A 14,159-nucleotide genomic window follows, 5' to 3' on the forward strand; every position below is an offset into this window, starting at 1 on the left:
CCTGTTCAAAGTACTTGAATAGATTCAACATAGATTGAAGCATGGAAAGATTTATTTTAATGTGATTAATTTGACAAGAAGCCAGATCTCCCATCTGAAACCTGTGTCTGTGCCTATAACCCTCCTCCTAAAATGGGTCATTAGTTAAAATGAATCATTTAAAGGTGTGTACCCTCCTACCATTTGATGCCACAGCTTCATAATCTGAATCTCTAAGCAAGTATGCAGGATAAGTTGAGTCTTACCTGACTTCCCCGTCCTGATTTACTCTGAGATCTGAATTTACCAGTGTATGAGCATGTGCATTAACTGCCACTAAGAAACGGCACATGAGCGGGTAGAGTTGATGTTCTCCCTATATTTACTACTTCGTTATCCTCATGAAGGCCTGGATGATGAGAAGATAAATAAGTACAGTGGTGTGGGTTTCCTGATCTCTCATACTTGATACTTTCTACAATACTGAGAAAACACAGAGGAAGGCAAGCCGTAGTACAGAAGACCTGGACTCTCATCTGATGAATAGGGAGAGCTTTTAGGAACGTACCACTGCAAAATCAGCATGGCAAGTCTGGCAGAAGCAGGAGAGTCAGACTTCAGGTTGTGATTGGAAGTAATAATGTATATGCAAATAATCAGAGAGTTGTTTGTTACATACAGATTATTTATTGTGGGGTTCTTTTGCAGTAAATTGAGCGTGGAGAAAACTCTGTAAAATCTCTAATCTGGCAAGCACATGCAATTTTGATGTGCCATCCAGTAGATCATCCCATTGTCACCTGTTTGAAAGGTTAAATCCTATTTTAACTTTTTCAGACTTCCAACAGGACCTTTGATATTCCTCTCACTCTGTCTGGAGCAGTAGTCCTACGGGAAAGATTGAACTATGAAGAAAAGACTCGTTATTTTGTGATTGTTCAAGCAAACGTAAGTATAGATTTCTTAATGGCCATTTATGCCACTGCTTTAGGTGGGGTTTTAATTTCCAGATTTTTTTCCAAGGAAAGAAAAAGCCTGGCTGAAAACCCGGCCTGATAATACTCATCTCCTGAAGATCTTACTTAAGATCTGTTGAGGTCGTTGAAAGCTTAGGTGTATTATTACTGCTTATAAAAGCTTGCTCAGTGTGTGTAACAAGACAACCTTTTTGGCATAAGGAACAAGTCGCAAATGTGAAGTACAACCCTTGCAGAAAAGGGCATTCTAGTGTCACTAAGTATTCATTTTCCAACAAATCTGGGGATGCCAATTTGATCTCAGATGAGTTTAATGGGTACAATTTAGTTCTATCCTTCAGGTTTGAAATGCGTTTTTCTATAAAGAGCTGATTTTTCTTTCAAGTCGTATTGCAAGCGTATGCAGAGGTTCTTACAAAGTGTCTGGCAGTGGATAATGCATACTGAGAAGAAAAGTGATATTTAAACTGTGTCTTAATATTTTTGTCAGAGATTTTTCATGTCCTTGAAGGCTATGAAAGCTTTTTTTTTTCCTTTCTGTCCTGATAATAGCTGAAATGAAAACTTTTCCTCTGTTGTTTACCTCTGTTGTGATACTACTTCATTTGTGGGAAAATGAGAATGCTCTGAAGCAACTTTAAGATAGCTTGCTTCTGAATTCACGCATTTATATGGAAGTCTTCTTTCTGATACAGGATTGTAGATACATTTTACAATCCACTTTCCTGCATATTTTGTGGCACGTTCAGCCTTCCCACAACAGACGATCAAGCCTGGATGCGTCTCAATGCTTTTTGCTCTCAGATATATCTAAAGATGCTTCCTGGCCCACACATTTTTTCTGTTAAAACAAGTCTATATAGTTGGGTGACATAACTCGCTGATCTCTTGAACAGGAATACAGGAAGGCTCAGAACTGATTTGGCTGCTTGTTTTATCAATAATTCATTGTGCAGATCACTGCTGTGTATTCACAGCATTTTTCCTTTGATGTCGGAGCTGTGAGTTTGAGGAGACGCTGTGCTCCTGGAAGAGTGACTGGGGTAGTTGAACTGCTTATGTTTTTCAAGAGAAAGGCTTGGTGTGCAGCAATGCCAGCACCTCGTGTGATAAAGGGAGCCTGTCGCTGCAGGAGCAACTGCTGAAGGCACATCTTGGGATGCACGGTGGCAGTACTACAAAGTAATCTTGTATTAATTGGTTCACTCCTTTCAAAATCCACCCCCATGAAGTAAATTGTCACCTTTGTGGTTCTGGCTTTGGGACTAGAGTGGACACTGATAGCATCTGTATCATGTTTACACGCCATGGAGCAGCTTGTATGATCAAAATGTCTTGCTAGGCCATGTGTCTACTGAAGCGTACCCAAATGGGAGCTGAGCTCATTAAAGATTTGAGTGCTTATGAGAAACTAGAACTCAAACAAAGCCTCTAATTAAGCTCTATAGTCCAACTTTTTTAGGAGTTTGTTTTATGCATCCTTTTATTTTTGTTTTATTTTACAAAATATTGCAGACTACGTTTAGTTCTGTGTTTTATGTACTATGCAATCATACTTCTGTTCCATTGATTATATAAGCAGTGTTCATTTTTTGGAACTACATGATCTTTAAGGTCCCTTCCAACCCAAACTATTCTGTGATTTGTTGTTCTTGCATCCTGAAGATACCGCATGAAATTAGATACTCTGTGTCTGTGCTCTGATCCAATTTTTTGCAAAGGCACGTATTGGGGGAGCGTAAAAAAAAAAAAATTAATCGATGAAGGAGGCTGGTTCTTGTAGGTGGTACTGCTTTTCATTATGGGCCATGAAGAAAACTGAATTCAGAAATTCTCATATTTAGGAGCTGTAAATGTAAAGCAGTTCCAAGAACTCAATGGGCTTCAAAGTAGGGAAAAATATGCAACCAGTCTGATTTAGAGCAATGACCTCTTCCTCTTACACAGATGATTATAGTAAGCAGCAGAAATACTTTTAAAAACATCACTTTTTCTGTCAATGTTATTATAGGATAGGAGGGCAAGACAGTGGCCTCTATGTCCTCCACAATGTTTTATTTTTGTAAAGAAAAGTTATCACAACAGTGCACTTGTTAAAAAAATATCATAGAATCATATGAAGACCTGACACCCCCAACATTCACACCATGTGTCTGAGGGCATTGTCTGAATGCTTCTTGAGTATTGTCAGGCTCGGCACTGTGACTGCTGCCCTGGGGAGCTGCTCCAGTGCTCCACCACCCTTTAGGGGAAGAACCTTTTCTTAATATCCAACCTAAAACTGCCCTGGCACATCTTCCTGCCATTCCCTCATGTCCTGTCATTGGTCAATAGAGAGAAGAGATGAGTGCTTGCTCCTCCTCCTTCCCTTAGGAGGAATCTGTAGACTGCAGTGAGGTCTCCCCATGTCTCCTCCAGGCGGCACAGACCGAGGGACTTCAGCTGCTCCTCATACAGCTTCCCCTGTAAACCCGTCAGCAACTTTGTAACCCTCTTCTGGACACTTTCCAGTAGCTTTATGTCCTTTTTGGTGCCCAAAGCAGCACACAATACTCGAGGTGGGGCTGTGCCGATGTGGAGCAGAGGAGGATGGTCACCCCCCTTGACCAGCTAGCAGTGCAGGGCCTGATGCCCCCCTGGGCACTGTTGGCTTATGTTCAACTTGCCATCAACCAGAACCCCCAGATCCCTTTCCACCAGGCTGCTCTCCATCCTCTCACTCCCCAGGCTTGTATGATCCAAGGTTACATATTGGATATTGAACATTGGATAGCCATGCTGTTTCTCCACTGTGATAACAAAAGAAGAAAAAGATGAACTGTTGATAGTGGGTGCATTGTTCAGTGTATAAAAATAATCTGCGCGGTTCCCATGACTCAGGAAAGTCCAGCTTTATTCTGTACTATCTGAAAGAAAAAAAGAAGAAGTTGTAATAGTTGTGTACCCAAAGATTTTTTAAAAAAGACCTTTTATTTATAGGTGGGATTTGCCAGAGCTGCACAAGACAGCATAGAGTGTATCTCAGATTGTAAGCAGGACACTAGAGACTTGTTACCTTACACAAATATGTGGCATTTTTATAGATTTAACAAGACCCGTACCTTCATTTCATACCTTTCCTGAAAACTAATTTCTCAAGACTGTGTTATTTTTGAGTGAGAGACGTCTCATAGTATTTCTTAATTCAAGAGGTAATCTTTTGCTTCTTAATTGTATTTCTGAGCTTTAAGGCTGTAGCTTGGCTGCTAAAGTTTCTGTGACTAGCTGTTTCCTAGAACCTGGATAATTAGGGTGATAAGTTTTGCTCTTAGCTTCAACTTTACATTTTTCTTTAGATTCTGACTTCAGAAAGTCTTACCAAATGTAACTCCTTTGCTTCACAGGACCGAGCCCAAAATCTTAATGAGCGAAGAACAAGTACAACCACCCTGACAGTCGACGTGCTTGATGGGGACGATTTGGGACCAATGTTTCTTCCCTGTATCTTGGTGAATAACACTCGTGACTGCAGACCTCTCACCTACCAAGCAAGCTTGCCTGAACTGACTGATCCCGTAAGTCCTCTTGATTTTTTGCAAGTTTTATGTGTTTGTTTTGTAAGGGACTATTATCTTTTTCTGTGGACCCAATTGAGAACTGTAACTCTATGCCTCATACCACTTTTTATGTGCTAAACAAAAGAAAACCAAGGTAAGATTCGTGTATGAATACGTGGTGCGGTTCTAGCTTTGATACACTGGCAAGCTGCTCTTTCACTGTGAAGGCTGAGTCTTGCTGAAATTCAGTAAATTGTGGAATTGCTTTTCCTGATCTGTCTGTGTGTGACTCTCAAACTATCATAAAGAACCACATTTGAGAAGGGACTTGTTATTCATTCAGGATTGTTACAGGCCTTGGAAGAAAGATTTTTTTATTTATTTTTTATTTTGGAAAAGGGACCATTAGTCACTGGTCCCTGAACAGATTATTTGTTGCTGCTATCTGGTTTCAATCAAGAGGCATTAAAGGCAGCGTGTGTTTACCCCATCTGGATGCTTGTACTCAGTATGTCAGTTAATAGATCAGTAGGGATAGGGATAAGGGTCAATGTAAAGCTGGTTTCACACCGGAATGTGTGTAATGAATCACAGAAGAAAGAGTTGAGAGCTTTATCACTTCTTGATGCAAGGTGGTGCCTGCTTCTCTTCCTTACAGGACAACTGCTGTTTAGCATAATGGAGACAGGCATCTCTATGGTGGCTGAAACAGAAATATGAATTTCTTAATTGGTGTTGGTATGTGACCTTGGATTCCTGTATTTAAGAATATAAAAAGGAAGAACCAATTGAATCACTAACTATCACCCCAGCCAATTCACATTGATATTAAGATGCCTTTAAGGTGACACTGAGTATTTGATGTTAAGACCATGACTTCCTTTGTTTTGGGACATATTCTCTGTCCTTCTTGTCCCGAAGGTTAATGATACCGGCTCTGGTTTAACAACCAGTGCAACCTCAAGGAGGTGACATAAGGCTTTTTGTAATCAAGATGTGCCTTATGGATAAGGAGGGGTTAGAACATATTCCGGGGAGAGTGGTATCAGTCAGTCTGAACCTGCTGGCAAACTCCTGGAGGAACTCTGGGTCTTACAGGGCATGTGTGCCTACAAAGGAGGTGGTGTTCCTCTCTACCGGAGAAGCGCCTCCTAACAACTGAGGCCTGATTTGTAAGGTGTGGCGAGCTTTGAGATATTGAGGTTTTGACAGCAGCAAGTCAATTGGGGAAATAGAAGGGAGGAGTCATTCTAGATCTAACTCTTTTACCGAACTCTCCCTTACACTTCTATAGGTTGGTATTTTATAACCCTTTGTAACTTTGTTGTCTTTTTTGGGCTTGGTAAATAAACCCTTTTATTTTAAATTTTACATTAATTTGGCTTGGCCTCAGCGTCATTTCAAGTCAATTTGGCAACAACAAGTTAATTCCCAGCTGAGTATGTGGCCTTGTCAGGGTTACTGGGGTACCCAGGCTGTGGAAGATGGCAGAGTATGACCCCATTTTATCCGCACAGATCTGATAGAGTTCCCAGTACAGAGGAAGAAATGATGAATAAGTAGGTTTTGGTCACTACCTTGTTTATTATCTGGTTATCTTAAGGTATAATGCAAGTCAAATAATTTTCCTGATACAGCTTTTGTAGATTGAAGGAATCCAGTTCTGTCTTCATTCCTGTCCTTGGTCAGACACCCAGGCTACACTGGAAGACAAAGTGACGTCTGCTGAGGAGGGTGCCTAGGGTAGGAAAAATCTGATTAGCGATAAGGTGCTGAGTTGCAAAATGTATTCACTCAAGTTCATAAGCTACAATCTGTTCAGGTGACAGCCTTTTTTTGTTTGCTTTTTTTTGCATCAAAAGGCACCTTGAGAAATCTGATCTATGAAGTGAGAAACAAGTTTTGTTGATACACTAGCAGCTATTTGCTGTTTATCTATTTGTAGCACTGCAGCTGTTGTGAGCGTAAGTGGAAGAGGAATGTTTGAACTCAAAGTTTCACCTTGGTAGCTCACATCTTTAGTTGACTTCTAAGTGGTAATTCGTTTGGAAGATGAAGATGGTACCTAAAAAGGTTCAGCTGGTAAACGTGCTACGTCCGTCCTGTGAACAGCAGTGTGATAAAGTGCAAAGAAGCCTGAGGTGTCTGGGCAAGCCAGGGGCTGGCAGTGGACTCGAGAGATGCTCTGATCTGGCAAAGCAGCGTGGGCGTAGGAACTCATTCCAGAGATAAGTTAGAGATTTCTGCATCATGCAAAACCATTGATTGCACCACATAGACAAGAGCCATCTGAGTCTGTCGTGCTATAAGCCTTTAACTACAGTGCCAGGATATGTAAAAACTGATAGTGATCAATATACTCCTCTGATCAACTTATTTGGAGCTTGCACCAGCTGTTGTTTTAAGAGATCAATCTTTACTGCACTGTAAGCACTGAATCTTCCAGTGGATGCAGCAAATAAAACAGGATGATGTTTGCTAAAGTTTGGGATTTTTATTTTCTGTTGTAGCCACTGCATAGGTTAAAGGACTGCTCTTAGTCCAATGTTGTCACGTTTTTTTTCTTAATTTTTTAGTGAATTTGGGAAAGAATATCAGTGAATCTAGAACAAAGAACAGTGAAGTGTGAATTATTCAGAAGCAGTAGCTTGAAAAAGAGCTCTGGCTTTACAGGGCAAGATCCCAACTCAACTGACCCCTAAAGTGAAGAATTTAATGTAACTGAACTAGTAAGAATAATGTTTTTGTCCAATTTTTGTACGATTACATATTTTTAATTGGCCTGCATCCAGGAGCTTAAAATTGTGTTTCCTTTCCAAGCTTCTTTCCCTTAGATGCTTTTAAGGGGTTGGATATATTGGCAATTAAGAATCCTTACAGTGTGTGCTCTGTTTATGATCTTTGGCTGGCAAAGATGGAAGAGGCCAGCAAAATCAATGGATCTTTTTGTTACCAGAGAAACAATTTATTTTCCTGAAGAACAATGTCAGGGTTTATGCTGTGCTTTCTGAAAGCTGATTTGACTCATGGTAGTATTAATAATATTAAACCTTCTCCAGGCTGGGCAGGCTGCTGTCAAATTACTGTTTGTAGACTGGTAAAAACCCGGATTGCATTTGCGCCGTTTTCACTGGCGATGTACATGTCCCCGAAGCTGCAGATCTTCTGAGCAGAGCCAAAGGTTTTCTGATGGTCCTCTCGGCATGCATTTGCAATGAAATGTTATGGTAAAAGTTCCTTCTCGGTCAGCTAGGTGCTGCCTCCAACCGACTGAGCTTTGCCACAAGCTGCGACATTCTTCATCGGTGGTTGCCTGGCTTAGCGAGCGTCTCTTCTGCAGCGCCAACCAATGAGATATGGGATTTAATTGCTACGATGGCCTCATTAGGTCTACGATCACATCTAAGGGCACATAAACATGATGTCTCTGATACCAAATGCTTGCGAGGTACCCTTACAGTTTTGTAGAGGGGGCAGAAACTCCTAGTTCAGAGTAAACAAACTTGGGGTGTTTTTATAGCGCATTAGCTCTTCTGAATGCTTAATCCAGGATTAAGGTAGGAGAGTGGTAAGTGAGGGCAGCAGCACCTCACTGCTGCTGATGCCCGGACGCAGAGTTAAGTGAGCAGCCTGTCACTGCTGCAATCCACACCTTAGATTATCTGTTGCTTCCCTGGGCAGTAATTTGCTTGTGAAGTGCTACCTGTTGAGTCTGATTCAAAGCCCGTGACAGTGTAAAGCTGCTTTACAAGTTCCCAGACTAGAAGGGAAAATAAATCTACTGCGTTTTGAGTCCTTTAGTAATCCTTGCAGAAAAGACACCAAAGCCCAAGTAAGATAGCATTCAAAGTCATTGTTTGAAGTTCTGTCTCATGATGCATGAGCAATTTCATTGACCTCATTTCCCTGTGGGGGAGGTAAAGTACAACTTCAGTGATGTTTTACAATGAGCTAACATAAACCTTTCAAAGGTAAGTTCCACAAGCCAAATATATTGCCATATATATATTATGACAAGAAGAGGTTTCTGTGGTAGATGGAAGGATGCACGTATGAACCTCCTGTGTCTGCTAATTGGTCCATATACTTCCGTGTAGTTTTCCCTGCCTGTCACCATCCTACAGTCTCTCTAGGAATGAATTTATTGTTGTCAGCTAAACTTCTGTTTCTAAGAAAATCTGTATTGTTGGTTAAGTTTTAGGGGATTTTTTTGCTACATAATTTTATATTTGCCTTAGTGTTTCTGTGTCTGGTCAAATCTGGTAATTTTTTTTTTCATTTTGATTGTCTCCGGAAGGCTTCTGTAAGTTTTTATTAATTTATTAGCAACTGTTATGGCTTAACCCCAACCAGCAACTAGAATCTCTTATACCTCCCTCTCTCATACACACGTGCCCTCTAGTAGGGTGAGGAGGTGAATCTTCAAGTAAGGTAAAACTCGTGGGTTGAGATAAAGACACTTCGATAGGACAACAAATAAATAATAATAATAATAAGCAATATATGAAACAACTGATGCTCAGTGCAGTTTCTCACCAGTCAATGACCAATACCCAACATATCCACAAGCAGTGATGGCTGAGCAGTGAGCTAGGACCTCCACCAGCTTCCTACTTGTATGCTGAGTATGAGGTTATATGGTGCGGAATCTCTCTTTGGACAGCTTGGGTCAGGCTGTGCTCCCTTTCAGCTTCTTGTGCACCTGTATGTTTGCAAACCATGAGAAACTGAAAGAATTCTGGATTTCTTAGCAACAACTGAAAGCATAAATGCATTATCAACACTATTCTCATACTAGATCTATAAAAACCAACATCTACTGGCAACAAAGTTAACTCTGTCCCAGCTGAGTATAAGCATTACCTGGCAACAACTAAAACAATATGTTATCAACATTATTCTCATAGTGAATCCAAGACACAGCAGCTACTGGGAACAAAATTAACCCTATTCTAGCCGAAAACAGGACAACAGTGCATGCAAGACATCAAATAGAAATAAAAACATAACTTCATGAACATCTTGTAACATTGGCAAGATAATTTCCTGCTTTTGCCTTCAGTCTATTCCTGTCATACTTAGTTTGTGAAGGCTTTGTCCACTTCTGTACTCACATTTTTTCATCATCATGCAAACATGGAAGGCTAATTAGCAGTAAAATATAGATCAGGGGGTTTTAATCTATTGCCGGGCTAGGTTTGCAATAAACTGATTCATTATCAGGTTCCATAGGGTAATTATCGTTCCCTAGGAACACTAATATACTCGATAACACCTACAAGGCTTTCTTTGTACTAATCAAGATTCAACATTTTAAGCACTGAGCTGCACTAGGAGACACTGCTTATTAATGAACCACTGATGTATCTTTCTATATGGAAAATATTTATTTTTGTACTAATTATCTGCAGTATCCTTAAGGAGTTGTGTCAGCAGGAACCTTAACAAACTCTGTGGGCTCAACTACCCTGTTGTGGAGTTAGATTAGTTTGGATTCAGGGGAAGAAAACAGAACTTTTAAGAGGCAGTAGTACAATCCTGCTGGGTAAAAGCCTTGCTGATCAGCTTGGGAGCAAGTCCTCCCTGAAGAGCACCGTGCGCATCCTGTAACGCATCATTTTGAAACTGTGCAAAGCGCAGGCTTTTGATGCTAAAGTGAAGTGAACAGTTTTCCTCTGCTGTCACACAGTTACTATACTTTTTTATTGCAAATTGAAGTCATATATTCTATATTTAAAACTGAGCAGAGTCTTTTCTGTTCAATTCTATGTTCACTTCTCCCAAGGAGAAGGATCTTGAATACTTTATACAAGGGATAAAGAAGTTCATTGATTTCCATATAGGCATAAACCATCATAATATTAAGAATATTTAGACTCATCAAACCCTTAGATCTTGATAGGAAGCGGTTAGCATCCTCAAGTCCAGAGGTACCAAAAACCCAGGTTGCAGCAGTTCAGGAAAGGCTGGTTTTATTGCAGTGGAGGAGAAGAAAGAGGTTTGGTGGAGGACTGAAGTCATTTGATAAAACTTCCCAGCCCTGCAGACTAATCAGCTCTGTGCGAATCAGTTCTTTGCTGCTTAGTGTTTATTATAATTTGTTATAATGCTAATTAACATCGCAGAGGATATGCTGGTTTCTCAGTACCTCTGGATTTGAGGATGCTAACCACTTAACAATTCTTTCTAACATAATTTCATTGCGGTTCTTTGCCGTCTAACTGTACAAATCCCAATTCCTTCTAAACACAAAACCTCCTGGAGAATTTCTCATACAGACAGATTAATATAAAACTTGCTATAAAATGAGTAATGCCTGAAACTTCTGGGAACAACATCTCCCCATCTTAGTTATAAAGGCAGGTATAAGTCAAAGAATGAAGCTCATCAAAATACTCTGGGCTTTTTAAAGTCATTATTTATTTAATTATGGCTGGTTTTGTGGTTCATTTTTTGGGCTTTTTTTCCCCTGTGAGAAATACCTACCCAGAGAAAACATTTTATGCAGTATCTACCATGCAAACTACACTCAAATAACCTTCCCTGAGGTTTGAGAGAAACCCCCTAATAAGCCTGAACTTCCGTAGAGATGCTATGTAAGACTTTCATGGCTCTGAAACACACTGTCTTCATAATTAAAAAATTTGAAGTGAATATGTGTGGTTAAATAAACTTGAATCAAGTCTTCCAACCTATATGGAAATTGCCCCTTTTAACTGTGTGAAGGATAAAATCTCATAGGAAAGCAGGAAAGCATCACCTCTGATGAAAGTGGTTTCTTCCTTGCCTTTTCTTGTCAGCCTGACTGCTTTAAGTCAAATGTGCTTGGGGGTGAATGGACCCCTACTGACAGTCAAACTGAAAAAAAACCAAAAATCAGGTTAGATTGCCAGCTTTTCTTGCCAAATCACATTTTGTATTGGTTAACTACAGTACATTTAAAGCTGCAAATGTTGGAGGCTAATTCAGGAATTTGTGCGTTTCTGAAGCACTGTACCTCAATATACCTTTTTCCCCTTTGCTTTATTTTTGCTAAGAATTGGAGTCTTTTATTGGAATGTGGTAGAAGAGGGTTGCTCGCCTCTGCCTAAATAGTCTTGTGAGGTGTGCTTGTGATTTAATTGCATCAAGCATCAGGAACTTATTTGAGATTTAATTTGTTTATAATTATACTTTTCTCAGGAAAATAGGTGCTAGCCAGTTTTGTGAGTTGTTGCTAAATGCTCTTGTAAGGGAAGGTATTTACAATTCATCCTGGAATTAGTCTGTGCTTGAGCACAATTGTGTCCACTGACATAACTGAATGTTTTAAGTGAGGCTTCCAGAGAAAAGAGAGCTTTAATCATTAGCAGAACTGCTTGTTTCTCTTTATACAATTTGTTTTTTGATAAGGAAAGAAGTGACTTTGCATTTTGCATGGGTGGCATCCAGCTCTGTAGTGGTACCTGGCGTTGAGGCTTAGGCTGAAGTAGAAGGTGAAGGTGTGCCAGGGTGCTCTAGGAAAGGGTGTGAGCTGTTTATGTAGAGACACATCTTGCTGCCCAGCCCCGATGCTGTGCGATGTCTTGCTCTTGTGTAGAAGTTTGTTATTATTTTTTTCGTTCTGTCTCTTCCTTTACCTCTTCCTGTGTTAGGTACTGGTCTTCTTGTGGATGTACTCTTCCTGGATTTGTGGATGAATCTTCTCGGACTTCAGTAAAGCCTTTGACGCAGTTTCTCCCAGCATCCTGCTTAGGAAACTGTCACCTCTGGCCTGGACAGGCGCACACTCTGCTGGGTGGAAAACTGGTTGGCTGGAGGGCCCAGAGAGTGGTGGGAAATGGAGTTAACTCCAGCTGGAGGCCAGTGACAAGTGGGGTTCCCCAGGGCTCGGTGCTGGGTCCAGCCCTGTTCAATGTCTTCATCAATGACCTGGATGAAGGCATCGAGTGCACTCTAAGTAAGTTTGTGGACAACACTAAACTGGGTGGAAGTGTCGATCATCTGGAGGGTAGGGAGGCTCTGCAAAGGGATCTGAACAGGCTGGACCGCTGGGCTGAGACCAATGGGATGAGGTTTAACAAGGTCAAGTGCCGGGTCCTGCCCTTGGGGCACAACAACCCTGAGCAGCTACAGACTAGGAGAAGTCTGGCTGGAAACTGCCTGGAGGAGAGGGACCTGGGGGTGTTGGTTGACAGCGACTGAACATGAGCCAGCAGTGGCCCAGGTGGCCAAGAAGGCCAATGGCATCTTGGCTTGGATCAGAAACGGCGTGACCAGCAGATCCAGGGAGGTTCTTCTCCCTCTGGACTCGGCTCTGGTGAGACCGCTCCTCGAATCCTGGGGTCAGTTCTGGGACCCTCACCACAAGAAGGATGTTGAGGCTCTGGAGCGAGTCCAGAGAAAAGCAACAAAGCTGGTGAGGGGGCTGGAGAACAGGCCTTATGAGGAGCGGCTGAGAGAGCTGGGGGTGTTTAGCCTGGAGAAGAGGAGGCTGAGGGGAGACCTCATTGCTCTCTACAACTACCTGAGAGGAGGTTGTGGAGAGGAGGGAGCTGGCCTCTTCTCCCAAGGGACAGGGGACAGGACGAGAGGGAATGGCCTCAAGCTCCACCAGGGGAGATTTAGGCTGGACATTAGGAAAAAAATTTTTCATGGAAAGGGTCATTGGTCCCTGTCAGAGGCTGCCCAGGGAGGGGGTTGAGTCCCCTTCCCTGGAGGGGTTTAAGGGACGGGTGGGCGAGGTTCTGAGGGACATGGGTTAGTGTTTGATGGGAATGGTTGGACTCGATGATCCGGTGGGTCTTTTCCAACCTGCTCATTCTATGATTCTATTCTCGTTGAATTCAGACGTTTTTCTCAGTAATCAATACAGGGGAACACAGCAAATTTCCTAACTGTGCTGTGTTCATCTTTGACTTCAACTATTTTCATGCTGCCTGAGGATCTCTCTTAACATTTACCAATAATGAACCTATGAGTTCTTTGTATCTCTTGGTTTCGGGGCTTGATAGGAGAGGGAAATAAGCATGCTTGGTTTTTCAATATAGGCTTAGTTGAGAAGATCAACTTCTAACAGCTGTTTTTTCAGAGTTTCTCTGAACAACAAATGATTCAAGGTAAAAGTTTGTTTTGTTTAGCATTTCTGCAACTGTTATCTAATGGTTATAGTAGCTCCAGAGCACAGAACATCAAACCTATACAGACTTGCCTGTTAACTTTTTGATTTTACCGTATACACGTGTTGTCCAGCTTTCTGTAGGATCTCAGTTCTCATCTTTAATGCCTTAGCCATTTTGCCTTTTCTTCACAAATACTCCTTTTTCTGAGCAAATGTTAGACAAAATAGCATGGGCAAATCATTATTCGCTACTAAAAGGTTTATGCCCTTTCTTATCTGTATATTATGTCTCAGAACATTTATTTAGAAAAGCCTGGCTGAAGTTAATGAAACAAATCTCTGGTGAAAGATAGCATGTGCTGTCAACTCTTGATCGGGAAGATGAATGAGCACCTGTGTATTTACTTACCAACAATTATTTGGGAGGCAGGGCAGCAATGTTACTTCAGCCACACTACAAGAACTAATCAGAGAAATGCTTAAAAAATCAGGACTGTATCTATAAGTTCTTGAGTTATTGCTTGTTCAGTAAATTAGAAAATAATACTTTTAGTGTTTGACGCTTTG

General features: G+C 41.2%; 1 protein-coding gene across 5 annotated transcripts in view; it reads left to right on the plus strand.

Annotated features, from left to right (window-relative positions):
* The window catches only part of PCDH15 (protocadherin related 15), a 599,860-nt gene that overhangs the window by 352,354 nt on the left and 233,347 nt on the right, over positions 1–14,159 (plus strand). For all 5 annotated transcript variants that reach the window (XM_069863953.1, XM_069863958.1, XM_069863956.1 and 2 more), the window contains 2 exons: positions 817–927; positions 4,340–4,510. In XM_069863953.1, coding sequence (XP_069720054.1) covers positions 817–927; positions 4,340–4,510 — 282 coding nt within the window. The remainder of the gene's footprint in view (positions 1–816; positions 928–4,339; positions 4,511–14,159) is intronic.

Source organism: Phaenicophaeus curvirostris, chromosome 9 (assembly GCF_032191515.1).
Source record: "Phaenicophaeus curvirostris isolate KB17595 chromosome 9, BPBGC_Pcur_1.0, whole genome shotgun sequence".
NCBI lineage: Eukaryota > Metazoa > Chordata > Aves > Cuculiformes > Cuculidae > Phaenicophaeus > Phaenicophaeus curvirostris.